Source organism: Podarcis liolepis, assembly GCF_965112155.1.
Source record: "Podarcis liolepis genome assembly, chromosome: 13".
NCBI lineage: Eukaryota > Metazoa > Chordata > Lepidosauria > Squamata > Lacertidae > Podarcis > Podarcis liolepis.
The window spans coordinates 10,267,938-10,295,764 of NC_139573.1; the positions used below are offsets into that span (position 1 = coordinate 10,267,938).

The 27,827-nt window shown below is 42.3% G+C and overlaps 3 protein-coding genes across 3 annotated transcripts; 1 reads left to right on the forward strand and 2 right to left on the reverse strand.

Moving 5' to 3' along the window:
• Positions 1 to 792: 792 nt before the first annotated feature.
• Positions 793 to 24,515, reverse strand: LOC310692590 (uncharacterized protein; the record flags this gene model as incomplete). Its single annotated transcript, XM_083473533.1, has 4 exons — positions 24,442 to 24,515; positions 12,062 to 13,016; positions 11,312 to 11,349; positions 793 to 1,735 (listed from the first exon to the last, which is right to left on the reverse strand). Exons 2-4 carry the CDS (start codon positions 12,974 to 12,976, stop codon positions 793 to 795), a joined length of 1,896 nt encoding a protein of 631 aa, XP_083329659.1. The 5' UTR covers positions 12,977 to 13,016; positions 24,442 to 24,515.
• Positions 17,740 to 18,669, reverse strand: LOC310691437 (olfactory receptor 10G4-like; the record flags this gene model as incomplete). The annotated part of the gene is made up of 1 exon (XM_083471229.1): positions 17,740 to 18,669. One exon carries the CDS (start codon positions 18,667 to 18,669, stop codon positions 17,740 to 17,742), a length of 930 nt encoding a protein of 309 aa, XP_083327355.1.
• Positions 21,162 to 27,682, forward strand: LOC310692592 (vomeronasal type-2 receptor 26-like; the record flags this gene model as incomplete). The annotated part of the gene is made up of 7 exons (XM_083473535.1): positions 21,162 to 21,361; positions 21,897 to 22,188; positions 23,274 to 23,359; positions 24,080 to 24,158; positions 25,044 to 25,271; positions 25,750 to 25,876; positions 26,781 to 27,682. 7 exons carry the CDS (start codon positions 21,162 to 21,164, stop codon positions 27,680 to 27,682), a joined length of 1,914 nt encoding a protein of 637 aa, XP_083329661.1.
• Between the last annotated feature and the right edge of the window lie 145 nt (positions 27,683 to 27,827).

Below are 27,827 nucleotides of genomic sequence, written 5' to 3' on the forward strand. Positions count from 1 at the left end.
GCAATCCGATGCTCAAACGGAGCAGGATTACACACGAGTAACTCCCAACCATTATATACAGATATGACTTTATATGTATGCCACCTTTGCACAGTTAAAACCATGCTGAAGGCAACTTACTTTTTTTAAAAAAAACGCATAACTACAACATAACAAAAGTAGTCATAAACATTTAAAAAATACCCAACCAAATAGAACAGTTTCCATATTACAACAAGATCTAGAATAAAGATACAGAAAAACCAACAGCACCCCCACAACAAACCCCAGCCCCTTAGGTATGGGGAAGTTGATTCATCCCACATTCCCTTTCCCGTATGCCCACCTTTAAGAAAACTGATTAGCTAGAAACATTCTTTAGATCACCCAAGATTCTTGTTCGCCACAGACACCATTGGAAAATGAACACATTTCTATTATGCACCAACCTAGTAAAAGATAAAAAAAAATTCCTTCCAGTAGCACCTTAAAGACCAGCTAAGTTAGTTCTTGGTATGAGCTTTCGTGTGCATGCACACTTCTTCAGATACACTGAAACAGAAGTTGCCAGATCCTTCTATATAGTGAGAAGGTGGGGAGGGGTATTACTCAGAAGGGTGGTGGGAATGGGAGATTGGCAGATAGCTGAGATGAGCCTGTTGACGACTCTTAACGACTGCAATAGGTCTTACAGGAAAAGGCAAGGGGTGAGAAGGTGAAAAATGGCTTAGTCATAGTAAAAGATAACATTCCCCATATTGTCTGAGTGAACACAGCTAATGGCCAGTGAAATCCTATTAGTTGCCCAGGGAATCATTCAATTGGTGAGGACATCTTCCTGCTCCACAGTTTTCTCAATGCACACTTCATCTCCTTGTTCCTCAATGTATAAATGACGGGATTCAGGAGTGGGGTTACAGTGGTGTAGAACACAGCCACCACTCCGTCCAGTGGGTCTTCAGACCCTGGTCTCAGATAGATGAACACAAGGGGAACATAGTAAGTTATGACAACTGTGATGTGAGCAGCGCAAGTGGAGAATGCTCGGCGGCGTCCCTCAGCACTACGGATCCTCAGGATTGCAGAGATGATGTACACGTAGGATGTGAGGATGAGGAAGAAGCAGGTCATGGCTAAGAAGCCAATGTCTACAAAGGTCACCATCTCGTTGAGTGCCGTGTCAGCACAGGCCAGCTTAAGCACAGCTGGGATGTCACAGAAGATATAGCCCACTTGGTCCCCATGGCCATAGGGCAAGTGGAAGGTGAGAGTGGTCTGTATCATAGAGTGCAAGAAGCCCCCAAACCAGGTCCCAAAGGAGAGGCAGAGGCAAGCTTTATGGCTCATAATAGTGCCATAACGGAGCGGCTTGCAGATGGCCAGGAAGCGGTCATAGGCCATGACGGTATAAAGGAAACATTCAGTGCAGCCCAGGAAGTGGAAGAAGAAGAGTTGGGTCACGCAACCACCAAAGGAGATGACCCCACCACCTTCAAGAAACCCAGCGACCACCTTGGGTACCACCACTGAGGAGACAGTCATATCCAAGAAGGACAAGTGGCAAAGGAACCAATACATGGGTTTGTGCAGCCTGGGCTCAAATGCCACTGCCAAGAGGATCATGAGGTTTCCTACGAAGGTGAGCAGGTAGATGAGCAAGAAGAAGAGGAACAATGGGACTCGTAGTTCACGGGGATAAGGAAACCCGACAATGACGAAATGGTACTGTCCCGTTTGGTTTTCACACTCCATGTAACTTAATGTTCACCTTAGCGTTCTTAATGATTAGACTGCAAAATCCAAACAAGGGAGAGAAGGGGTTGGCATGCCACATCAACTGCTCAGTTCTGGATAAAATTACTTGCAACCACTTAGGTTATTTCTAGGAGATAAAATGAAAGTACAGATAAAATTAACATTGCGGGTGGGTGGCAGATTCCAAACCGTACCCTCAATTTCCACATGGAATATCAAACATCTAGACCAGGGGTCTGCAACCCGCTCCGGAGCCGCATGTGGCTCTTTTACACCTTTGCTGCGGCTCCGGAGCAGATACTAGCAAGGGGAGGAGGCGCATTGTGCGCCCTGACACTCCCCACTGTGGCGGGCGCTGTACTGGCTGTGACGTCACATGGGGGCAGTGCGTGTGTTAGTCACGCACCGTCCCGATGTCACCTTCCCGCCCGCCTGCCCGCTACACTGTAAGGGGCATGTACGCTGGTCACTGCATTGAAAGGGGGCATGTACGCTGGTCACTGTTTTGAAGGGGAGTGAAGAACACACACACACAAAAAGGTAACTTGTTAATTTAACGTTTATTTCTATGAGGAGGAGTAATTCTGAGGGGTCAAACGAAGAAATAATTTTAAAAAGTGACAAAAAAAGTTATTTTTATAATGACGAGTTTTGCGGCTCCCAGTTTTTTTTTTCCTTCGGAAACGGGTCCAAGTGGCTCTTTTTGTCTTAAAGGTTGCAGACCCCTGATCTAGACCATTAGTTATATGAATTTCAAACTAGGTGTTCAAGTTTTTAGTTGGACTGCTATGCTCAGAGATTAATTTTGCTGAAAATCATAGTAAAGGTAAAGGTAAAGGGACCTCTGACCAGTAGGTCCAGTCGTGGACAACTCTGGGGTTACGGCGCTCATCTCGCTTTACTGGCCAAGGGAGCCGGCGTACAGCTTCCAGGTCATGTGGCCAGCATGACTAAGCCGCTTCTGGTGAACCAGAGCAGCACACGGAAATGCTGTTTACCTTCCCACCGGAGCAGTTTCTATTTATCTACTTGCACTTTGACATGCTTTCAAACTGCTAGGTTGGCAGGAGCTGGGACCGAGCGACGGGAGCTCACCCCTCGTTGCAGGGATTTGAACTGCTTACCTCCTGATCGGCAAGCCCTAGGCTCTGTGGTTTAGACCACAGCACCACCCGCATCCCTCACAGCGCCACCTGCATTCATAGTACTGATTGCCAAATAGATCATAGTACTGATTGCCAAATAAAGTTGTTTGAGCTGTAAGAGTAGGTTGTTTTGGTTTGTTTTTTCTAAGGATTTCATTTTTCACTAGCAGGTTTTTGTATTATAGCTTTGTACAGCAGCCAAAACACAAGTTAATTTTTTGTAACTCCGATTTCAGAAGACCTTGGCTACAACTGAAAGCAGAAGTTGTCTCTGTAACTTACTACAGTGGTACCTCTGGTTAAGTACTTAATTCGTTCCTGAGGTCTGTTCTTAACCTGAAACTGTTCTTAACCAGAAGCACCACTTTAACTAATGGGGCCTCCTGCTGCCACCATAGCACGATTTCTGTTCTCATCCTGAAGCAAAGTTCTTAACCCGAGGTACTATTTCTGGGTTAGCGGAGTCTGTACCCTGAAGCGTATGTAACCCGAGGTATGTAACTCACTCCAGCTATTCTCCAGGAATTACATAAAACAGGTCTCATTTTCAATCCCAGGCATCTCTGGGTAGGTCTGGGAGAGACGTCCTGCCTAAAACCCTGGAGAGCCACCCAGGTCTGACACAGACTATAACAGCTCTGTATGATCCTAAGAAACAAAAATGGCACTGGCTTGCCATACAAATTGGCTTGGCACACCAATCTCACAAGCAATCTTCAGTCTGGGAGGCAATTCTCAAACAAGTGTTCTCAGATCCAGAATTTGCAAAACAATTTGAATTTGGAATGTGTCCATTTTGGTTCCATTTCTTTCTTGAAGATGAAAGGTGAATTAATATTCACTCAGAAACAGAATATATCCCTTGGTTCAGACCCTGAAATCGTCACCTGCAGAAATAATCTCAGGAAATCAATGGGGGAAATTTTACTGGCCTGAGACTCTGGGGAGCTGATGCAGGAAAGGATGATAAGCTATCTCAGCAGAATGGCGTTCCCTAGGTTCTGAAGCTCAATAGTTCTAGATATTGACTGTGTTCAGAGAAAACACCAAATTGTGGTATGGTGTTTCAAGAATGTACACACATCTTCCTTTTCTCTCCTCTGGTATAGGCATAAGGTGGAGATAAGATGCTTCAGGTTCTTTCAGGTTCTGATTTAGAGTAACCAATGTTTAGTGTGCCTTACGTTCCTGTGCCATCCAAACTCCTTAACTGTGGTTAACGATGGTTAGCAAAAACCTAGTTGGTTATTAATTGATGCTGTTGTTGCTGTTGTTGTTACGTAAAATTAATTAAAAAATTATTATTTATTAAATTTGTATCAACCGTGGTTTGTCATTGGCTTGTTTCTATTGGTAGATAAGAGTAACTACAGTCTGTCCAGGTTTTAATGGCACAGCAAACTGCGGTTAATCAAAACTTCTCCTCACAGTGGCAAAGGAGAGAAGAGCATGCAGAACTGGAGAAAACTAGCAGGACTGGCCAAAGACATTCAGGATAAACAGCAAATGGCACCTTAAGCTGGTCCTGGTGCTAGATTATGTCTCATAATGCTTAACTATGTTGAACTCATCCCATCACGAAATCTTACCTTTCTGCTTGATGTAATGTCAGATGTTCTGTAGCCTGCTGAAATTGAAGCTCTCTTTATTTTATGCCGCAGTCCTTTTCAGTGTTTCCTTAGTCTTCCTTCTCTGCATTTCAAGACAGCCACCACTCTTAATCATAAAGTCAATGCCAAGGTGAGAAAAGAACTCCAATCCTTTCTCAGCTTAGGCTTGTTCACATGTTACACTGAACAGAGATAGACGTACAAGTTTCTATGTGAAAGAGTCTACACTTGTTGATCTGTACAATTATGCTGTTGTGTACACATGTACACACTGTACACTCATTGAACATTATAGATGAATAGCTGTATGAGTGTATAGCTCAACTATTTGGGTATGCAGGTACACAGATTGTACTCTTTTTGACTGCGACATATGAGCAACCTGTGTATCTCTTTAACCTGAAACCATAGAAGACAAAAATATTCTCCTGTTACAGTAAAATAATCTCTAATCCAAAGTCACTCCAGAATGCATGCCGCGAGCATAGCAATAACCCTCCCTTTGTCTTGGGTATTGCACCAATGGTTCTGGGATTCACCCAGTCCTAGATGGTAGTATCATGGCAATTTATGTCATCAGGCTTCATCACCACCAGTTCCCATAACATCAATCTATTTCCCTCAGGATCACCCACAGCCAACTAGTGGGTAGGGATTTCGTTTGTTTTCAAAATACAGTGGTACCTCTGGTTAAGAAATTAATTCGTTCCGGAGGTCTGTTCTTAACCTGAAACTGTTCTTAACCTGAGATACCACTTTAGCTAATGGGGCCTCCCGCTGCCGCCACCGCGCAATTTCCGTTCTCATCCAGATTCAAAGTTCTTAACCCTAGGTATTATTTCTGGGTTAGCGGAGTCTGTAACCCAAAGTGTCTGTAACCTGAAGCGTATGTAACCCGAGGCAGTGGTGTAGCATGGGGGGCCGACCGCACCGGGTGCAATCCACGGGTTAGGGGGAGCAAATTACTTGCCTTGCCCCGGGTGCTGACAACCCACGCTACGCCACTGACCCGAGGTACCACTGTAAATCTATAATGATATCTCATGTTGGCAAACTATAATGAGAGGTATTGAAAAGGAGGAGGTGGTGGTGGTATATTATTACTGTTACATTATATATTGCATTTATGAATCACCTTTTCTCCAACCGAATCCAGGGATTGCATCAATGATTAAAACAAATACAAAAAATGAGGTTCATAAATAACATAAGACTTATTTAAAACACACGGTCAGTTGCATCATTCAGTAGATGTCAGGGATCGGACTCAAGAGGACGAGATGGAGGAGGAATGGTGGAGATCACACACACACACACATTCTTCTGATGCTGCAGCAGAGGAGGAATGTAGTCTTGATTTACAGCAGGGGTTTGAGGAAGGTCACAGCTCAGAGACAGATGAACAGAAGAGGGGAGAGACTCCATCAGGCAAGGCCTTCTTCCACCTGCCTTGCCCCACCCTCCAGTCTCTGCTTCTGAATTTGTATTGTATTATTTTATGTACCGTGGCTTGCCGTTGTTTTATTGGTTGCAGTTTTGAAATTATTTATTGTAATTGTTAAGAGTGGGTTTCTGTTTAATTTTTTTATGCTGATATTATTATTCTATACTATTCTAATTATTGTTGAATGTTACTTTATTTGATGTAGATTGCTTATTTTAAAGCTATGTTTTTGTATTGCATTAGATTGTTATAAGGTGTACATTCTTTGTTTCTTCAGCTTGTAAACCGCCTTGAGTACTGCAAGATAGAAAGGCGGTATACAAATTAAAAGTGATGATGAGGATAAGGATGAGGATGATAAGAATGATGAGTTGGGAAGTGTTAGGATAAACCACCGTAAAGGGAAATGCTGTTGCTAGGAAGGAGGGAGGAAGGGATGAGCTGGAGCAACACCATTGTTAGGGCTTGCTGCACTCTTTTGTCTCTCGCTATTATGAATGAAATAATAATAATAAATAAATAAAAATAAAAAATGTACCCTGCCCACCTTGCTGGGTTTCCCCAGCCACTCTGGGTGGCTTCCAACAAAGATTAAAAAGACATTAAAATGTCACACATTAAAAACTTTCCTAAACAGGGCTGCCTTCAGATGTCTTCTAAATGTCAGGTAGTTGTTTAACTCTTTGACATATGATGGGAGGGCATTCTACAGGGCGGGTGGCACTACCGAGAAGGCCCTCTGCCTGGTTCCTTGTAGCTTTGCTTCTCACAGTGAGGAAACTGCCAGAAGGCCCTTGGCGCTGGACCTCAGTGTCCGGGCAGAATGATGGGGGTGGAGACGCTCCTTCAGGTATACTGGGCTGAGGCCATTTAGGGCTTTAAAGGTCAACACCAACATATAACACCGGTCCTGAAAGACCTACATTGGCTCTTGGTACGTTTCTGAGCACAATTCAATGTAGGTCTTTCAGGACCGGTGTTATATGGTCTCGGCGGCCGCTCCCAATCACCAGTCTAGCTGCCGCATTCTGGATTAGTGGACTCTACCTTGTTATCTCTACCTCTTGCTGTCACAAGGGGAGGAATAGACTTCCCAAGCCCTGACAGTAGAGAACTGGCAGCATTCACTCCACAAACTAATGATGTAATGGATTTGAATTAGGGAAATCCTCAAATAGCTATCAGTTTTACATTCCCACCAGCATATGAGATGAAGTCCAATTCAACAGATTCCTCCTGCGTTGGCACAAGAGGCCCCCAGGGCAAAAAAAGGTTCTCTCCATGACTAGACATGTCTCGCCTACACAGATGTTTTTTTCTCCCTCTGTCATAACACTAGAACTCATGGGCATCTAATGAAACTAGACAAAGAACAAAGAAAATACAGTCATTGTTGAGACTTTGGTTTTCTAGCAGCTTTTGGAGTGAACAGTTAGTGGGTTGGCAACAAGCCAAGTTAAACGGAGTATGTGAGAAAGACTGCTTGGAGATAAGGAAGCCTAGCAACAGATGGTGATTGGCTGAGTTCTTCCTTATAAGGAGAATGACAAAGCAGTTTTCTTGTTGGAGTATTGGAGTGCTGAAGTTTGGAAAGAAGTTTGGAAAGAAGTTTGGAAAGAAGTTTGGAAAGAAGTTTGAATCTTCTGTGTATGGTCTGAATAGTCGAATAGTCTGTACATAAAGCAACTTGTACAAAGCTGTGCTTTACTCTGCTGTATATAAATCTTAAAAAGTAGAGACATCACCTTGCCAACAAAGGTCCGTATAGTAAAAGCTATGGTTTTCCCAGTAGTGATGTATGGAAGTGAGAGCTGGACCATAAAGAAGGCTGATCGCCAAAGAATTGATGCTTTTGAATTATGGTTCTGGAGGAGACTCTTGATAGTCCCATGGGCTGCAAGAAGATCAAACCTCTCCATTCTTAAGGAAATCAGCCCTGAGTGCTCACTGGAAGGACAGATCGTGAAGCTGAGGCTCCAATACTTTGGCCACCTCATGAGAAGAGAAGACTCCCTGGAAAAGACCCTGATCTTGGGAAAGATGGAGGGCACAAGGAGAAGGGGATGCCAGAGGACGAGATGGTTGGATGGTGTTCTCGAAGCTACCAGCATGAATTTGACCAAACTGCGGGAGGCAGTGGAGGACAGAAGTGCCTGGCGTGCTCTGGTCCATGGGGTCACGAAGAGTCGGGCACAACTAAACAACTAAACGGCAGCTGGTAGCAAGAGTTTTGGTTGAGATCCATCAACCTTAGTACCTTAGTTCTCAAATGCCTTGGTACTCATACGTCTTGGCTCCTGAAGACTGCAAACCCAGAAGTAAGTGTTCCAGTTTGTGAATGTTTTTTGGAAGCTGAACATCTGGCTTCCTCGGCTTCCAATTGAGTGCAGGAAGCTCCTGCAGCCAATCGGAAGCCGCACCTTGGTTTTCGTACATTTTCAGAAGTCAATCGAACTTCCGGAACGGATTACGTTCGAGAACCAAGGTACGACTGTAAAGTGATTCTTCACACACCATGCAATTAAAGTGCTGCCATGATCAGAGCACGGGAAGTCACCCAATTTGTTTAATTTGGAATGTATAATTGGCTTTATAAATTGCATTATGATTTGGCATGATTTGATATTGTAATAATGTGGCCCAAATTGGAGTGTTATCAATGAAAAAAATCATAAAAATTGTATTTTCAAAAAAATTAAGTGCTGCCACCAGAGGCAGTGATGGCCAACAACTTGGAAGGCTTTGAGAGGATTAGACAAATTTACAGCATATAAGACTATCTATGATCTACTAGCCATCATAGCTATGCTCTTCCTCCATAGTCAGAGGCAGTCATGCTTTTGAATACCAGTTGCCAGACACTGCAGCAGGGGACAGAGTGCTTGTGTGCTTGGGTCCCATTTGCCGATTTCCTCTGAACTTCTGGTTAGTCTCTACGAGAACAGGATGCTGGAGTAGATGGGCTATGAACCTGATCCAGCAGGCTTTTATGTTCTTACCCACCAAACTACATGTAGACCTACAGCCCTTTTGCCCCTTTATTCAGTTGAAAAGGTCTAGTGGCTTACATAAAATCAATAATAATCAATATAATTATGGCCCACAGGCTTAAAATCCATAAACAGGGGTGAGCAGAAGGCAAAGGAAGATCTTCTGGTAGATTGGCAAGAGTTTCTGACTCCTAATACAGTAGTTTTCCCATAGCAACAACCACAAGGAGTTGTTGTTAGGCCTCTCCTCCTCAAGGAGGGGAGGTGTTGTGGGTGGGACGCGATTTCTGTGCCACGCAGAGGGCATTATGCCCCCTGCCCCACTCGCCTGGCTGGCGCACCATGCCCACAGGTAAGTGCCCAACTGGGCGGCTTGGAGGGGGAGTGGAGTGCGGTTAAAGACACTGCCGCGCCAGCCATTCTGCCTCACTTTTCCCATTCCCGCCGCGAGTCACCCACTATTAGGCCTTTTGGTTTTTTCGCCTGCCTCGTAGCAATCGTCACAACTTTCTTGGTATTTGGCGGTTAGGCATTGGAATGTGTTGTTGGTGTGTGGAAGGGCTAGATGTGGCCCCTTCAAATTTGGGTATTCCGTTAAAGGAATCCGGCAGTCGTGGATCCTGTCCGATGCCTGTGTGGCGGGGGGCCATGGCACTGAAGCATCTGATCAAGGCCTGTATTTTAAAATGAGCTTAAAGATATATTTGCAAATGTTTGTATGTTTCATGCCAGGCAGAAACCAGCTGGCTAAGTACTTTGGTAGTTGTTTATCTTCCTGCTCTCCTGAACAACCCCCCCCCCCCCCGATTTATAGCAGTAGCAGGAGACAAGTTTCTCAAAGTTGTAAAAGGGAATTACAGGCTGGGAGCAAATGTTACACTGACCTTACATATTACAGAATACAATCAAGCTGCAAAAACACTAATTAAGAGTTGGTAAATAGTAAGATTTATTGTTTAACAGAAAATAATACCATGTGCCTCCCATCAGACTCTAGCCATATTTTCCTAAGCTTTAAGGTATACTGAGAGAGTTAAAGGGCAATAAATTTTGGGAAGAGCTAATGGGAAAAGCAGCTGGCTGGGAAAGGGGGGTGTAAACTGAAGAGGCTTCTTTTGAAGCTGTTTTTACTGAGTTCCTTTTTTACTTTGCAAAGACCTTTTCTTCTAAAAAGCTATCTATATTATGTATGAGATTTGTTGGCTTAATGTAATTATGCAAAGGATTTAGAAAGTAAGAAATGTTAGATTCTTATGTTAGATTCTTATTTCATTGATGGTGTGTGAGAATGTGAACCCAAGATCTCTGTTTAGATAGAATTTAATACCATGAGCCATTTGTTTTGGAATGCAGGGGCAACAGGGGCAAAAGGTGATCTGGTAATTAAGGTGCCTTGTCAAGGCAAATGTGAGATATATGGCTACTTGTCTGCCATTTATGGATAGAAGGAAATATAGCTCTTTGTCTCCCATAAAAGGTAATAGGAAATGGGTGTATCTTTTATGATTGGTTCTAGCAAACAGCCAATAGGAATTTCAACCAGGCTGATTGGACAGAGGCAGCCAAAGGAGGTGCAAGGGGGCTGGGCTGAGGAAATATAAGTGCTGGCCATCAGGGCTGGAGGGGGCAGAGCTTTGGTAACCATATAGCACTGTGCCTATCATTTATTTGTCTGACAAATAAATTATTATTTTAATTTCTCTATTGCTGCGTTGAATATTTCATTCCAGCTAAGCGTTAACCACAAGCAGGGTGCTACAGCACAACCCTCGGTGACATCAGGGGAGAGCTTATAGTTGTATTGGCATCAACAGGCTCCACCTTCTGGTGAATAAACCCTCTTCAGACTCACCCCTCTCCAAGTGGGTGGAGTCAATCTGTCGTGGTCTAATGCCTAAGCCAATACCTTCTCATTTGCTGTAATCAATAAAGTTGTGGCCTTTTCTTGCCCATTAACCTTATACACTGTGTCCGTGTGTCTTCATTCCACAAAGTGGGGATCGGGTCCTCGAACTACAATCTATCTATCTATCTATCTATCTATCTGTATAAAAATATATATGACAGTGGTTTACAACATTACCATTGTTATTATTATTTCAGTTTATTAGTTGCTACCCACATAAGGCGGCTCCAAGCAACTTGCAGAATACGAGAGCATAAAGCATGACACAAAATTAAAAAGAATGGTACATTACAATAAAAGTCATACAATAATCTATAAACAGACCCATAAACAGCAGCAAAACTTTCAGCAAGATGATAGGTGGTGAGCAGAGCAGAGCTAGATTTTTAGCACATATGATACTGTGCCAGGGCCAGCCAAGATACAAGTAGATGTCTTAATGCAGAATTGGATTAATCGGGTTATTTATTTATTATTTATACCACTTAACTGCAATTGTCTCTAAGCAGTGTACAATAAGCTGAACAAATACAACAGAGACAAACTCCATTACAAGCCAGCTATAAAATCACAAATGACCTTAAATTCTTACTGAAATTAAAGTTACCGACTAGTCTCCAGAAGTTCCATCAGGGAGTGGCCCTGTCTCATCTCAGTTCCACAAAATTGAACCCACCATATTGAATGCATGATGTTTCATGAATATGAGCTGTGCCATCAAATTATGGGAGACAAATGACTGTAACTCCCCTGAAGTCCTCAGTGTTCAAGCAGGGATGTGTAGAAAGAGGCAGGTGGAAGATTCAGTTTCACAAAAAACGGTGGATGGGTGGGTAGAGAGGATGAAACATCCCACCACGGTTATTCTCACAGCAACCCATGAAGTAGGTCAGGTCAAGAGATTATGACTGAACCAGACAGAAACAGTTTGCTCCCCCTTTCATAGTACTAGATCCAGGGCCATGGAACAAAGCTGAAAGCAAAGAGATTCAAGATGGAAGAAGGGTATTCATCATCCCATACACTCCATTAGACTGCGAAATTTGCTACCACAGGACATGGTGGGAGCCACCAACAAAGATGGTTTTAGAATAGGATTGGAGAAGTTGATGGAGGATACAGCAATTGGTGGCTACTGGTAATGAGGGCTACATAGTGACCAGTTTACTTGAACTCACCACTTGGCAAGCTCTCTCTCTGCTTCATTCCTTTCCTTTCATTCAGCAAGATACCTTCCTAAATACAAGTTTCTTCATTGCCCTTTTGATTTCTTCACTTCTCAAGGAATAGATGATGGGGTTTAGTGCAGGGGTGATAGCTGTGTAGAAAATGGACATCACCTTCTGAACCGAGTTGGTTGTGGCTGGCTGCAAGTATATGAGGACACAAGGGACGTAGAGAGTCAAGACCACGATGAGATGAGCTGTGCACGTGGAGAAAGCTTTTCTCTTTCCTTCCTCCGAGCGCATCTTCAGTATGGTGGCAACAATATGTGCATAGGAGCCCGCGATCAAGATGAAGCAACAGAGGGCAACCACGCCAACATTGATCATGATGACAACTTTGTTTATCGATGTGTCAGCACAGGCCACTTTGAGCAAAGGTGGGACATCACAGAAGTAGTGCTCAAGCTCATAAGGGCCACAGTAAGGGAGGCGGAAAGTGAGGACGGTCTGAATAGTAGAATGGATGGTCCCGACAAGGCACGTTCCAGCTATGAACTGGGCACAAACCATCTTGCTCATAATGGAAGAGTAGCGAAGGGGGTTGCATATGGCCACATAACGATCAAAGGCCATGACAGTGAGGAGAAAGCCCTCTGTGCCCCCACAGAAGTGGAAGAAGTAAAGCTGAGCCACACAGCTCTGGTAAGAGATGCTTTGAGAGCCATTGATGAAGCCAGCCATCATCTTCGGAACGGTGGTAGTGGAGTAACACACATCTAGGAGGGACAGTTCAGAGAGGAAGTAGTACATAGGGGAGTGGAGCTGAGGACTGAGGCGGATTGTGAAGAGTATGACGGCATTCCCGAGCAACGTCAAGAGGTAAATGGCAAGAAAGAGAGTGAAAAAGATCTGAAGACCCTGGACTTCAGAGAAACCCAGGAGGGTGAATTTAATCACAAGAGTGAAGTTGTCTTTCTCCATCTACCTTCAATTGATTGTTGTGGTTGTTAATGGCACACACCTGAATGTGGGAAGAAAATGAGAATTTTGAGGAGGGGAAGTGGAGGAGGAGGAGGAGAAACTAATCAGTCCATTTTGATTTATCTACATTTCATTTTTTCCAATCAGTTTGCCACATTTCCACATCAATTTACATTTTTAAAAAATCCTCATGGAAATTCACCAGCATTTCTCCAAATATAGTCAGAATTCTGCATGCAATTTTGGCTAATACACACATTTTGGCAAAGCGTGTTCTCCATCATGGAGAGCACGTGTTGCGGTTGGGGATTCCAAGACACCTTGCTGTTTCTGGGCAGATGGTTTGGCCAACTCGTAAGCAGGGGCGGGCTGTTACTGGGGAAAATTACATGTTGCCATTTAGTGACTGACAGCCCTATTTGATAAATACAAGGCACGCAGCAACGGACGTCCTCTTTTGCTGCGTGCTTCGGATCACCCGCCCTCCCTTCCCTAATGTTTTTTTTAAAAAAAATATATTGATTTTACAAAATTTTTATAAACAATACAAACAAATAAAGAAACAAACAAACATGTATAATTTCATCTCCTTTTTTCATAAACCTCACTTCTCTGACTCCCCCAAACCTCCCCTTTCTACATCCCAATTTCCAAAATTGTTTCAGCAAATCCTAAACTTAATTTTGTCAAATTTGTCCCTTATTTGTTCTTTTCTTTTACTTAATCTTTTGTCGCTGTAATCTCCTTTTCTTACTAAAAACCTCAACATTTTAGCATTCATTAATTTTATAATATTTCTTGAGATAAGTTTTAAATTTCTTCCAATCTTCGTCCGCCGTCTCTTTCCCCTGTTCACGGATTCTGTCGGTCATTTCAGCCAATGTCATATAGTCCATCACCTTCATCTGCCATTCTTCCAGAGTGGGTAGATCTTGAGTCTTCCAATGCTTTGCGATAAGTATCCTTGCTGCTGTAGTAGCGTACATAAAAAAAGTTCTGTCTTTCTTCGACACCAATTGGTTAGCAATGCCCAAGAGGAAGGCCTCTGGTTTCTTAGGGAAAGTACATTTTAGTACCTTTTTCATTTCATTATATATCATTTCCCAGAAAGCCTTGATCTTCGGGCACGTCCACCAAAGGTGGTAGAAAGTACCTTCAGTTTCTTTACACTTCCAACACTTATTGTCAGGCAAATGATAGATTTTTGCAAGCTTGACTGGGGTCATGTACCACCTATAGATCATTTTCATAATATTTTCCTTTAAGGCATTACATGCCGTAAATTTTATACCGGTGTTCCACAACCATTCCCAGTCAGCAAACATAATGTTGTGGCCAATGTCCTGTGCCCACTTAATCATAGCTGATTTAACTGTTTTGTCTTGTGTATTCCACTTCAGCAACAAGTTATACATTCTTGACAAATTCTTAACATTGGGTTCTAACAGTTCTGTTTCTAATTTTGATTTCTCCACCTGGAAGCCAATTTTCCTGTCTTGTTTATATACCTCCATTATTTGAAAATAATGGAGCCAATCTCGTACTTTTGTTTTTAATTTCTCATGACTCTGTAATTTCAGTTTATCTCCTTCTTGTTCCAAAATTTCCCAATCCCTTCCCTAATGTTAGGCTGTTTGCTTGACCTTGCTATTGCCTGTCATGGGGTCATCTGCTTTGGGGCAGGGGCCTGGTAGGAATTTTGCCATTTGGCTGATTAGTGTGTGCCACTTGGTTTTCGCCTACCGCGTAGCAAATCGTCACAACTTGTAAGGTTTGCGGTTAGGCATTGGTCTGGAATTGGTTGCTGGGAGGGTATGGATTCGGCTGTGCCTGCCCCCCAAAATGCTGCTGGTGGTGGAGGGGTATGGATTCGGCTGTGCCTGCCCCTCCAAAATGCTGCTGCTGCTGCTGCTGCTGCTGCTGCTGCTGCTGCTGAAGGGTTTTACTGTTAAAGGAACCCAGGGGCTCCCCCATGCTTTTGTCTGAAACCCCCTGGCAAGGGGCTAGGGCCACGCAAGCCCCTGGGAGCATGTTGGGGAGAGGTGAGGCATGGTTTCCAGTCCCGTCTCTCTCCCCAGGTGACTTACCCTTCCTGACTTCGCGGGGGGTGCGAATGTCAGAGCTGTCCCCGTGCGGGGGTCAGTTAGTGCTACCAATGCCTAAGCAACCACTCACATTGCTGTATTTGAATAAAGTTGTGGCCAAAGTTATGCCAAAAAATTTAAACAAAAATTAAGTGTCAATTGTGTTTTCCTTTGGGGTGTATTGGGGACCTCGACACGCAAATAATTTTGCCTAACATAATGCATTCTGTATATTGATTTCACTAATATATGCATTTCTACGCACTCTTCCCCCTAATATGTGCATTTTTGTACACAGCATTTGGTTAGAGAGCAGCATTGTGAAATACAGAGAATAGCCAATTTTGATGGGTAGCTGTGTTTTCCTTCACTTTTTATTTCAGGAAGTTGAAACTAGGCAGGTTTGCTTCTCTTTTCTTCCAACAGTCACTTCCCACAGCCACTTCCCACAGCATAGTCTCCCTAATCAAATTAGGAGCAATATGCAGATCAGGTGTTTTCTCACCCTGAAATATCTGGGTTGAGGAGCTAGCCCTCTTAAAGACATACTGAGCTATGAGAACATTGATTCTTAACTATGGACCTTTTCAGTCGGCAGTATTTGAACTTACCTGAACCACAAATAAGCCGGCAAAAATCAGTTGCATTGGCCTTCAAATGCAGAACATAGCTGTATCTCTCTGGCAGAAGATCTCCCTGTCTTTATAAGAGCTCTAGAATGTCTCCAGACAATGACTCTTGCATCAAAGTCAATACGTGATCTACAAGAACATGAGTCCCTCAACTTTGGAAATTTCCAGTTGGAAGGATTTGAAGTGCTGGTAAAACTGAATGTCAGATTAGTTGTATTCACGTGCACAATATTCTTGCAACTTGCAAATACTCTGACAAATAGATTTCCCTATATTTTTAGAGAGGGTTGATCCAAGTCAATGACCCATGCAGCTTCCTTAGCTGCCTTGAGAAGGAGCCAGTGTTTGCATCTTCTTCAGAAGTTGCAAGACGCTTGAACGAGAAGCTCTAGAATGTACAAGGACAAAACAAATGTCTTCCTCAGCCACATTTCAAGGTTGGTTTGAGTATACCAGCTGGGGGAGTTATGAACCCTCTTCTCACCATATCTCTGGTTCTTATTCATCATGGGAGACGAGAATTCTCCCCAAGCATATTTTGACATCAGTTTGGTGACTCCAAGGAAAAGTACCTTAAAGGATCTGCACACCAAGTTTAATGAGCAATTACTGGTGTTTGCATCATTCGTGCAGAATAATAACTACCAGTGAGAAATGAGAGTTTTGTTGTATTTGTTTCCATGCAGTATTTTATCTCTCCAAAGGACTTCTGATTTCATCAGATACCTTGTCTTACTACATTCAGTCATAAAATACAACAAATAACATTTTAGAATGAGATCAGGTTTAATAACAGAAAAATAAAGTGGTGTTTTTTCATTTTCTATTTTTTGGATAATTTTATTGTTTATTTAACATAATTGTTACAAAATATAAGCAAAATGTTACAAATACATACATACATATATATTTCAAATAAGCACATATATATGAAAAAAGGAACAAAAGAGAAGAAACGAAGAAAAGAAGAAAGAAGAAAAAATAAAGAGGGAGGGGGGGAGAAGAAGAAATGTTGGTTCCTGATGTTTGGGTTATTCCTTCAGAGAAGCTGAGTACGGCTGGCTTAAAATGGTTCTGTTATTTCTTTCTGTCAAGGTCATGCTGACTATAATAATAAGGCCAGAAGGAGCCTGGGTTTCACCTTTCTATCTCTCTTTCCTTCTGGTATGGTGTTCTGTATATAGTATGCTTACTTAGTGTTAAGGTTTCAGTCTTATTATAAGTTACTGTAAGTTTAAGTTAAGTCTGCTGCAACTGGATTTCTTATGGACAGTGCCAATCCTGAATGTACAGTGGTACCTCGGGTTAAGAACTTAATTCGTTCTGGAGGTCTGTTCTTAACCTGAAACTGTTCTTAACCTGAAGCACCACTTTAGCTAATGGGGTCTCCTGCTGCCACTGTGCCACTGCTGTACGATTTCTGTTCTCATCCCGAAGCAAAGTTCTTAACCCGAGGTACTATTTCTAGGTTAGTGGAGTCTGTAACCTGAAGCGTATGTAACCTGAAGCGTATGTAACCCGAGGTACCACTGTATTGGATTTGTCACCATTTGCCTTCAGTAGCCATAAACCTCTGCTGAATGAAATATTAATTGCCTCTGGTCTATTTTTGGGGAATCCTGCAGCTAAGTTTTTACTCTGCTAACTATACGTTGGAGTTCTCCTCTGGATCAATATGAGTAGTATTCATGGCACGACTATCCCCCCACAAATAGACATAGGGTTGTATCTAACAAAGTTATGCTCAGAATAGACCCATTGAAAATATTGGAGCAAATATAGTCATGTCCATTAAGAACATAACATCAGAAGACCACTACTGGATCATGCCCAAGGCCCAGCTAGCCCAACATCCTGTTCTCACAATGGCAAACCAATAACCCACAGGAAGATCTATGCGCAACAGCAACTCTCCCCACTTGTGATTCCCAGCAACTGGCATTCAGAGGTTCTACTCTGAGCAAGATTAGCAGTGGCGACAACTCATAGAGGTACAATTCATCCCAACTCATGGTGCTTCTGTCTACAGGAGCTGCATTGCTGTCCTTCAAGAAAACACCTTCTTGAATGCCAGTTTCTTCACCATCTTCTTGATTTCTTCATTTCTCAAGGTGTAGATGATGGGGTTCAGGGCAGGTGTCACAGATGTGTAAAAGAGGGCCACAATGTTCAGGGCGGAGTGGTTGGTGGATGGCTGCATGTAAATGATTATGCAAGGGCCATAAAGGAGGAGGACTACAGTGAGGTGAGACGCGCAGGTGGAGAAGGCCTTCCTCTTCCCTTCCTCGGAGCGCATCTTGAGAATTGTGGTGGCAATGCGGATATAAGAACCAAGGATCAAAGCAAAGCTGCTCAGTGCCACAACACCAATGTTCACTGTGACCACGGTCTCATTCAGAGAGGTTTCTGCACAGGCCACCTTCAGTAAGGGCGGAACATCACAGAAATAGTGGTCAAGTTTGTAAGGCCCACAGTAAGGGAGGCGAAACGTGAGCACAGTCTGAAGAGTCGAATGAAGTGCCCCCACCAGGCAGGTTGCAGTCACCAGTCTGATGCAAGACACGTTGCTCATGATCCCAGAGTAGCGGAGAGGGTCACAGATGGCCACATAGCGGTCATATGCCATGACAGTGAGCAGGAAACATTCGGTGCCTCCAAAGAAGTGGAAGGCATAGAGCTGAGCCACACAGCCCTCAAAGGAAATGGCTTGGGAACCAGTCAGGAAGCTGGTCAGCATCTTGGGCACGGTGGTGCTGGAATAAAGCACATCCAGGATGGAAAGCTCGCTAAGAAAATAGTACATGGGGGAATGGAGCACAGGGCTGAACCAGATGGTGAGGAATATGAGGATGTTTCCGAGAAGAGTCAACATGTAGATGAAAAGAAAGAGCAGGAAAAAGAGGAGCTGGAGCTCCAGAACATCAGAAAACCCAGAGAGAGTGAACTGAATCCCCACAGTCAGGTTGGGTTTCTTCATCTAATAGTGGTTGTGTTCCAGATCATGGGAGCCTAAGTAAGAAGGTATAGCACCTAAGCAAGAAGATCAAACAAAAGCAGAAATTCTTCTCTTCCTCCACAGCTGCCATTAGAAAAAACGGAGAAAGAAATGGTAAATACACATCACTATGCCATCCCTTTACTGAGCACTGGACAGAACACAATGAGCAGGATTTAATAAGCAGAAATATTGGATGCAGGTACATTTGATGGATGAGATGGGGTGTAGGCAAGCATGAGGATGGAAGTGGATTGGATGTTTGGTGATAGTAGAGGTGCTGGCAAATTGAGCACAGGCTACTTCTAGGAATGGAGGAGAAATTTGGATCAGTTCACATCTGAAGGCAAACCTACCTAATTTACATTTCCCAGCACAACTCACAAACCAAAATGCAGCCATTCATTCAAAATTCTCACTTCTCTGAATTTTGCAATGCAGTTAGATTTGCCATACATCAGAAAAATTCCTGACATGTCCTAGTTTTCGGGTGTAAAAATGGTGTCAGGGGGGATTTTTGCAGAATTGGGGAAATGTCTGGGAAAGTGTGATGGGGAAAGCAGCGGAAACAGCTCCAAAAGCTAAAAATCACTATGGGGGGAGGTGTTTCCCCAGCAATTTTGGTTTGTTCCCCCCAAAAACTCAACAAAAACTCCGGAATTTTACTTTTTTGAAATATGGTAACCCTAAATACTACCATGTAGTGTGTGCAACAATGCACATGCTAGGTTAACATGTGCATTGAAAAATATATTAGTGAAAATAACCTACAAAAATGCATTATATAAGGGGAAATGGATTGCAGATACGTTTATACTGAGGGAAACTGCTACAGGTTTTTGCTAAAGGTGCTGAGAGTTGTTAGGAGACCCTTATTCCCCTCACAGAGCTACAATTCCCAGAGTTCCCTGGGATTGAGTGTTAAACCCCTCTGTGTAGATGGGGCCTCAGAGTAGATCATTCTGGGCTAGGTGGATCAATGTGCTTCTGACTCAGTAAAAGGCAGCATCATGTGTTCACATGAGTCCAAGCCATTTTTTTGCAAGTAAATCCAGATTTGAGTGAAGGCTCTGGCAATAGAATTCCCCAGCATTGTCACAGAAGCAATAGGTGCATAGGTACCGCTCCAGCGGGAAGGTAAACGGCATTTCCGTGCGCTGCTCTGGATCGCCAGAAGCGGCTTAGTCAGGCTGGCCACATGACCCAGAAGCTGTACGCCGGCTGCCTCAGCCAATAAAACGAGATGAGCGCCCCAGAGTCGGCCATGACTGGACCTAGTGGTCAGGGGTCCCTTTACCTTTATCTTATGCTTAAAATCCCTTTCAAACTATCTCTGAACCACACTAGATGAACAAACACTAGTTTTGCACCCCTATGTTAACACAAAAACAACCTTGAATCTGATTTACATTACTCAGTTTGTCAGAGTAAAACAAAACAAATATGTTGAAGAGTCATCCAAGCTACCTTTCCTCCAAAGGACTACAGAAATTCCACCATGGGTACATCTGATATCAAGGCCTTTGAAAGTCCCTTCTACATTTTAATCCATTGCAGCTGATCACTTTATCGTCATGAAGGAATTTATGGAGACTCTCCTGTTGTGCATGTTGAACATGGGCAGGATGGAAAGAGAAAACATTTTATAAACATCCTGTAACCCCAGGGAGACAACCAAATAATTCCCCTCAGAGTAAAGGTGCTGAGACGCAGGCAAACATGTGTTCATAAATTATATTGATTTATTTCCCTTGCTATTTCCTAAGCAAGGGGCAGGATTAATGTTGCAATAAGAGGGCGTTCATAGGGAGTGGACTGTAGGTTCATTCCTTATCTAAGATTCTATAGTGTGACAAATATGATTACATTGGCAGTTCCCCTTCTGCCAGTGCTTTTCTTCTAGAAAAATAGTGCACTCACCATGAAGTTGTTACACTAAATGCCACATTTTTAACCAGTGCTTTTCACCCGGGAAAACAGGTGCCGGTACTACATAACCTTGAGTACCACCAGAAAAAAACACTGCTTACTGCTTATACACCATAGACTCCAAAAGCACTGCACAATTGATATTCTCCCCTGTAATTATTAAAATTACAATAATCAATTCACCTGGCGAAGGCTCCAGAAGTCAGAGTGGAAAAAGGATCAACAGGCAAGTCTGAAATGATTATAAGCTCCCCAGCGCTTCATAGGCAGCTATGGTTAGGGAGGAGAGAGAGGCTGGGCTTTGTTACCTATCGGTTATCAGTTTCCCCCTTTCATATCAAATCACTGTATGTTGTTTGGCATCTGAGGCTTTCTGTTGTGACAGTCTTTAAGTTGACAATAAGGTGAATACGTGTCCCTTACAGTGCCAAATTGAAAGAGTCAGCTGCTACCCAATTTGTCTTGTTCAGATCAGGTAGAGGAGAAGAATAATACTTTAGAGACAAGCAAGGGTGTCCATGCATACAACAGTATTTGCCGTCAGGATGTTGCTCCTGCTGCTCCCCAATATAGTGTCCCAAGGACAAAGTGCTAAATGCACAACAAATAATCCTGTTCATGTTCCACACGAGTGGTATGAGCCAGGTGACCTGGTCATTGGTGCAATGGCATCTCATATCTGTTATATAGTCCCCAATTTATCCTTCGATATACACCCTTCCCAAGCCTTCATTTATAACCCAATGTAAGTAACCAGTGTTTTTTGTTTTTGTTTTTTTATTCCTTAAATGTTGTATCTGACTTAAAATAGCTTGGATTGATTTGGAATGAAAGCTTTAGAACTTTGTTTTTTAGAAATCTCCAGGCACACAGGCACTTTAGTATATTCTTCTGACACAGCGGTATAATACTACAGTGGTACCTCTGGTTGCGAGTGGGATCCGTTCTGGAGGCCCGTTTGCAACATGAAAAGCCTGCAACCTGAAGCACCGTATCTGCGCAGGTGCACGGCGTGATTTGGTGCTTGTGCGCTTGTGCGCATGTGCGAGCGGTGAAACCCAGAAGTAACCCTTTCTGGTACTTCCAGGTCGCTGCGGGACACAACCTGAAAAAACGTAACATGAAGCAAACGTAACATGAGGTATGACTGTATTGTCTAAAAAATGTATAAACCTTTCTGGTTGTGTCCTCTCTTTACAGAAAGGCAAGTGAATCTCTCATATCTAGATTATGCGCACTCTGCAATTTTCCCACTAAACAGTAACTCAATTCATTTGCAGAGTGATGACAAAGTTTTACCAGCACATCCTTGCTTTGGTCTTTGCTGTTGATGAGATCAACGAGAATCCCAGGATGTTGCCCAATGTCTCACTGGGATTCCATATCTATGATAATTATTATGATTCAAAGATGAGCTACCGAACCACCCTGGACCTGATCTTTAAATCACGTCACTTTATTCCCAACTACAGGTGTGGCGTCCAGAAAAATGTAATAGGAATCATTGGGGGACTTAGCTCTGATACCTCCTGGTGCATGGCAAACGTCTTAGGTCTTTTCAAGATTCCACAGGTAGAATATGGGTTTTGAACAGAAAAGAAGAAAACTATTCATGCCATAGTCGCTGAAATAAAAACCTCACGCATACACTAAGTAAAAGAACATAAGGTTGACCACCCCACACCCTCTCTCCTCTCCCCGCCTATTTTCTTCCCAGTCCTATAATGCATATAACACCAATGTCTCACAACAAATGTAACTGATCTATAGAAAACACAACATGAAGAAAGAGACAATGCATGTGCTTTTGTAAATGAGGAAAATCTTTAATAAAAAAATATTTTAATAAAGACAAATGCATAAATAATTCACAAGACGTTAATTAATAAAGTTCCTCCCACTAAAAATCAAGATATTCCATTCCTAGGGAACTAGGATGTTATCCAGCATTATTAATTTCAGAAGCTAATTGAAAACACTGTTTATTGTTATTGTTCCAGCATTTGGCCTTCTGCAGAGTTATATAGTGGTGTCTATATTGGGCTGTTCTCCTGCATTGTTGGATTTCATTCTTTGTTGTTTTAACCTTGGCTGAAAGTGTTTGGTATGGTATTTCTGTATTTTACTGATATTTTATATGATGTGGTCCATTGTGCTCAGAGAAGAATAACATATACAATCGAACAGAGATCTTCAGGATTCCCCAAGATATCTTCCCAAAAGAGTTATAAGTAGATAGAGAATCAACCTCTCTCTACAATCCCTATAAAGGTTAGAGAGCAAAAGAGCATGATCAACAATTTCTATTGCTCCACCTCCACCTTGGAGTTTTGTTGATTCATCCACCTACAGTATATTAACATGAGCCACGATAAATGCTCCCCTGTTCTTGGAGACTATCAATGTGTACAAGTATGAAGATCTGATGACGCCATAATAATAATAATAATAATAATAATAATAATAATAATAATAATAATAATATATGCAGAAAACATTGAGCAAGATTGTCTTTCTTATCTATGCAAATTGAGGTTGGTGCTGTCCCCAAACTTTGTACAGTAGGGATTCAGAGGTTTTCTATTGATATTCAAAGAAATTTTATTAACGTGAGAATTTTTTTGCACTTGGATATGGTTGCCTTTTCCCTTCTCTAGATTTCATATGGTTCATTTGAACAAGGCATAAATGATCAAACCAAGATCCCTTCTTTCTACCGCATGGTCCCCAATGAAGACCTTCAGTATCAGGGAATTATCCAGTTACTTCTGCATTTCAGATGGAAATGGGTTGGGCTCATGACTACAGCTGATGAAGCTGGAGAACATTTCTTGCAGACAATTGAACCCATGTTTTTCAAGAATGGAATCTGTTCAGCATTCACAGAAAGAGTTGAACTCAATCTGCATTATAATGGTAACTTACTAAAAATGCTGTATGACTCAAAGATTTTGTTACCAACTTTCACAACCAGCAAAGCCAGTGCAGTTCTTGTATATGGAGAAAGTAGATTTAATATATGGTTGTCAAGTGCTTTAAACATAATGGAGTTCACTCCGCTACTATTTCCTCAAAAGAAGTCACGTGAAGGAAAAGTATGGATTACAACAGCCCAACTTGATTTCATATTATATAGCCTTCAAAAAAAATTAAATGTTAATATACAAGTGCTCCATGGTGCTATATCCTTTGCAATTGCCTCCAAGGAAATTCACAACTTTAAAGACTTTCTTCGGAGTATACGTCCTTATTGGACAGAGACAGATGGTTTTATCCAAGATTTCTGGGAAGATGCATTCAGTTGTTCATTTCCAAATTCCACTCTCTCAATATTCAATGATCACATGTGTACTGGAGAAGAAATGCTGGAGAGCCTCCCTGCACCATTTTTTGAAATGAGCATGACTGGCCACAGCTATAGTATCTATAACGCTGTCTATGCTTTGGCACATGCCTTAAATAGCAAGCGATTGGCTGGAGCGATCCACAAGAGTAGAGATGCTAAGGAGAAACTCTCTCCTCAATATGTAGAACCTTGGCAGGTAACATTCTCTCTTACAAAGCATTCACTTCATTGATCCATTATGGGAGTAAGCATTTAATTATCAGTAAAGAAATAACAGAAAAGGACTTCAGAAATTAGAAAGAGTATTAGAATATTTCCTATAATGATAGTAAACAGATTTTAGATGGCACAGACTTTCATAAGCAACAAATTTACATTTTACAGGGGGCAGTTGCACATACGAGCAAAATCATTTAAAGCCAGAATAGCCTCTAGAAAAACAATTTTTAAAAAAACATCTTAAGAATTGCTGTACTTACTGGCGAGGGACAAATGTGGCTCTTCATCTTCCTTCTCCCCCTCCTCTCCCTCACTGAATGATGCTTCGGATGCTACAAGGACCAAAGAGTTTGAGAGATAGCCAGAAGAATGCTTCACCTGTTGCACAGGGCACAATTGTGGAGCTTTGCATTCAGTGAGGCCATAGTCACACCCTTCTCCTTCTCATACATCTTGACAGCAGAAACTAATGGAAGGTCCAGTCAGATGTTCTCATATTCCATTCCTACGCTCAGGGAACATGATGTTTGAGAACATGAACATGAGAGCATGAGCTCTTACTTGACTTCTCAAATTCCTTCCCTTTCTTGGATCTTGACAATGGCAGGTCCCAAGCAAGCAGGTCTATATCCTTAACTCTTTCACATTTATTTATAGAATTCTGTCAACTGTTGAATTTATAATGATTCATGTTTTCCTAGTCTTCCCATATGGGGAATTGAAACAAGGATGCTCTCCATTGTAAACTGAAGTGTTTAACTCTTAGAGGAAAGGGATTTAATACCATCTAGGAAAGCTCTTCAACAATCATAATCAGACTATTAGAATGCTGTATTGACCTTTTGATTCTCTTTCCACCTAGCTCCACTCATTCCTGCAGAGAATCTCGTTCAACAACAGTGCTGGAGATGAAATTAAATTCAATGAATATGGAGAGTTGGCAGCTGGCTTGGATATTACAAACTTGGTCACATTCCCAAATAGATCTTACATCAGAGTCAAAGTGGGAAGGTGGGACCCTCAGGCCCCTTCCGGCAAAGAGTTCACCATTAATGAGAACAGAATTAAATGGCACAGAGTCTTCACTGAGGTACAGAAATAACTGCACAGGCCATGAAATTCCATAATTAAGACTCCAGTGATGAGATAGAATCAAGGAGTATCCCAGACTTAAGAAGCTCTTGCTGCAGAGGTCAAATGTAGGAACCACCCATCCAAAGTATTTCTCTTCTATAGGGATTCAGCCCCCATCCCATCCATCACTGTCTTCAGACACTTGTCCAGCACCTTCACCACCTCCTCTCATTCCAATGGAATGGAAAGGTAGAACTTCACATCATCAGCATCCAGATGATACCATGAGCCAGATTCTAGGATATTATTCCTAACAGTTTCATTGATATAATAAATAGCACAGGAAACAGAATGGACCATATTGGGACACTACAACCCCAAAGCCATGGGGTGGTTTCCTAGTACTAGTTTCTCAAATGACCCTACAAGAAGTAACAGAAATAATTCACCCAAACCTTGTCTTCATATTAAACTCTTCCTATATCTTTGAATAGGTGCCACCTCTTTCTATATGTAATGACAACTGCCATCCTGGATACGGGAAGAAAAAGAAGGAAGGAAGGAAGTTTTGCTGTTATGATTGTGATCCATGTCCAGAAGGAATGATCTCAAATGAGAAAGGTGGGAGATGTCATTTTAGGATATACCAATTTATTTTAATAAGCTCTGAACTCTTTGGCAAACTTGTTGTCATTAAACTGATGGAGGAGGGAAGGCTTAACTTAAATAGATGTGTTGTTGTCATTGTTTATACAGTGGTGCCCCGCAAGACGAATGCCTCGCAAGACGGAAAACTCGCTAGACGAAAGAGTTTTCCGTTTTGGAGGTGCTTCGCAAAACGAATTTCCTATGGGCTTGCTTCGCAAGACGACAATGTCTTGCGAGTTCCTGCTGGTTTTTTTCCTCCCCCCCCTTTTTCTAAGCCACTAAGCCGCTTATCAGCTGATCTGATCAGCAGATAAACCGCTAAAAGCAGCTAAAAGCCGCTAATAGCGCTAATAGCGCTAATAGCGCTAATCCACTAATCCTTCAATGGGCTATCTTCGCAAGACGAAAAAACCGCTAGATGAAGAGAATCACAGAACAGATTCTTTTCATCTTGCGAGGCACCACTGTAGTTAGTATCAATTTAATTCCATCCTTAAAACATATTAAAAATATTTTAAAATGGAAAGTCTATTTTACCTCCAACTTCTACAAAGTTAGGGTGGAATAGAAGTGGTGGTCTCTCCTGAAAGACTTAGGTTGTTTGACAAAAGGTTGAAAGTCCCATTAATCTTGCCTTTCTGTGCTCCAAAGATTTCTGCAATAATGTATTTTTAATTTTGCTATGCACGACGTCGTTACAACAAAAAGAGAAGGGAACCAGTAAAAAAGATGTCACCCATGTAGAAAATTCCAGATTTCATACAGAAGTTCTTAAACATTTTGAGATAGAAAATACTATCCTAAAATTTCAATGAGGAAATCCTTAAGAATAGTATTGGATGCTTAAAATTGTCATGCATTCTTTGTTTGTTTTCAGACATGGAAACATGTGTCAGTTGCCCAGCAGATCAATTTCCAAAGAGCAGCCAGGATCTATGCATTCCTAAGATTCCAAACTTCCTAGCCTTTGATGAAAACTTGGCCATTGTTTCAACATCCTCTGCACTTTTATTCTCTCTGATCACAATTCTGGTGCTTGGCATCTTCATTAAGCATCGCAATACAGCCATAGTCAAAGCCAATAACAGAAGCCTCACCTATGGTCTCCTTATCTCCCTCCTCTTGTGTTTCCTCTCTTCTTTGTTGTTTATTGGAAAACCTAATAAGATGACTTGCTTTCTCCGGCAAAATGCTTTTGGCATTGTCTTCTCTGTGGCCCTCTCCAGCATCTTAGCCAAAACCATATTGGTGGTTTTGGCTTTCATGGCTACCAAACCAGGATCCAATATGAGGAAATGGGTAGGCAAAGAACTGGCTTATTCCATTGTCTTTTCCTGCTCCATTATTCAAGTAGGGATCTGTCTTCTCTGGCTGGCAACCTCTCCCCCATACCCAGATGTGGACATGCACTCAATGCCTGAAGAAATCATATTTCTTTGTAATGAAGGGTCAGTCTCCATGTTCTATTGTGTTTTGAGTTACATGGGCTTCCTGGCCACTGTTAGCCTCTCAGTCGCCTTCCTAGCCAGGAAGTTGCCTGACACTTTCAATGAAGCCAAGTTCATCACCTTCAGCATGCTGGTTTTCTGCAGTGTTTGGCTCTCCTTCATTCCAACCTACCTGAGCACCAGAGGAAAATACATGGTCGCTGTGGAGATCTTCTCCATCTTTGCTTCTGGTGCTGGGTTACTGGCTTGTATTTTTGCCCCTAAATGCTACATTATTGTGGTGAGGCCTGACCTGAACAACAGAGAGCAGCTAACACAAAGGAAGGTTTAAATGACAGAGGAATTTGTAGCTCTGTTGGTTCTTAGGTTACCTGGACTTGCTGGCAGGTATCACTTTCCCCTGTCATTTCCCCACCAAGACATTACCAGAATATTTACTTTATCTTCCTACTCTTCTCCTGCATTCATGTGGGTAC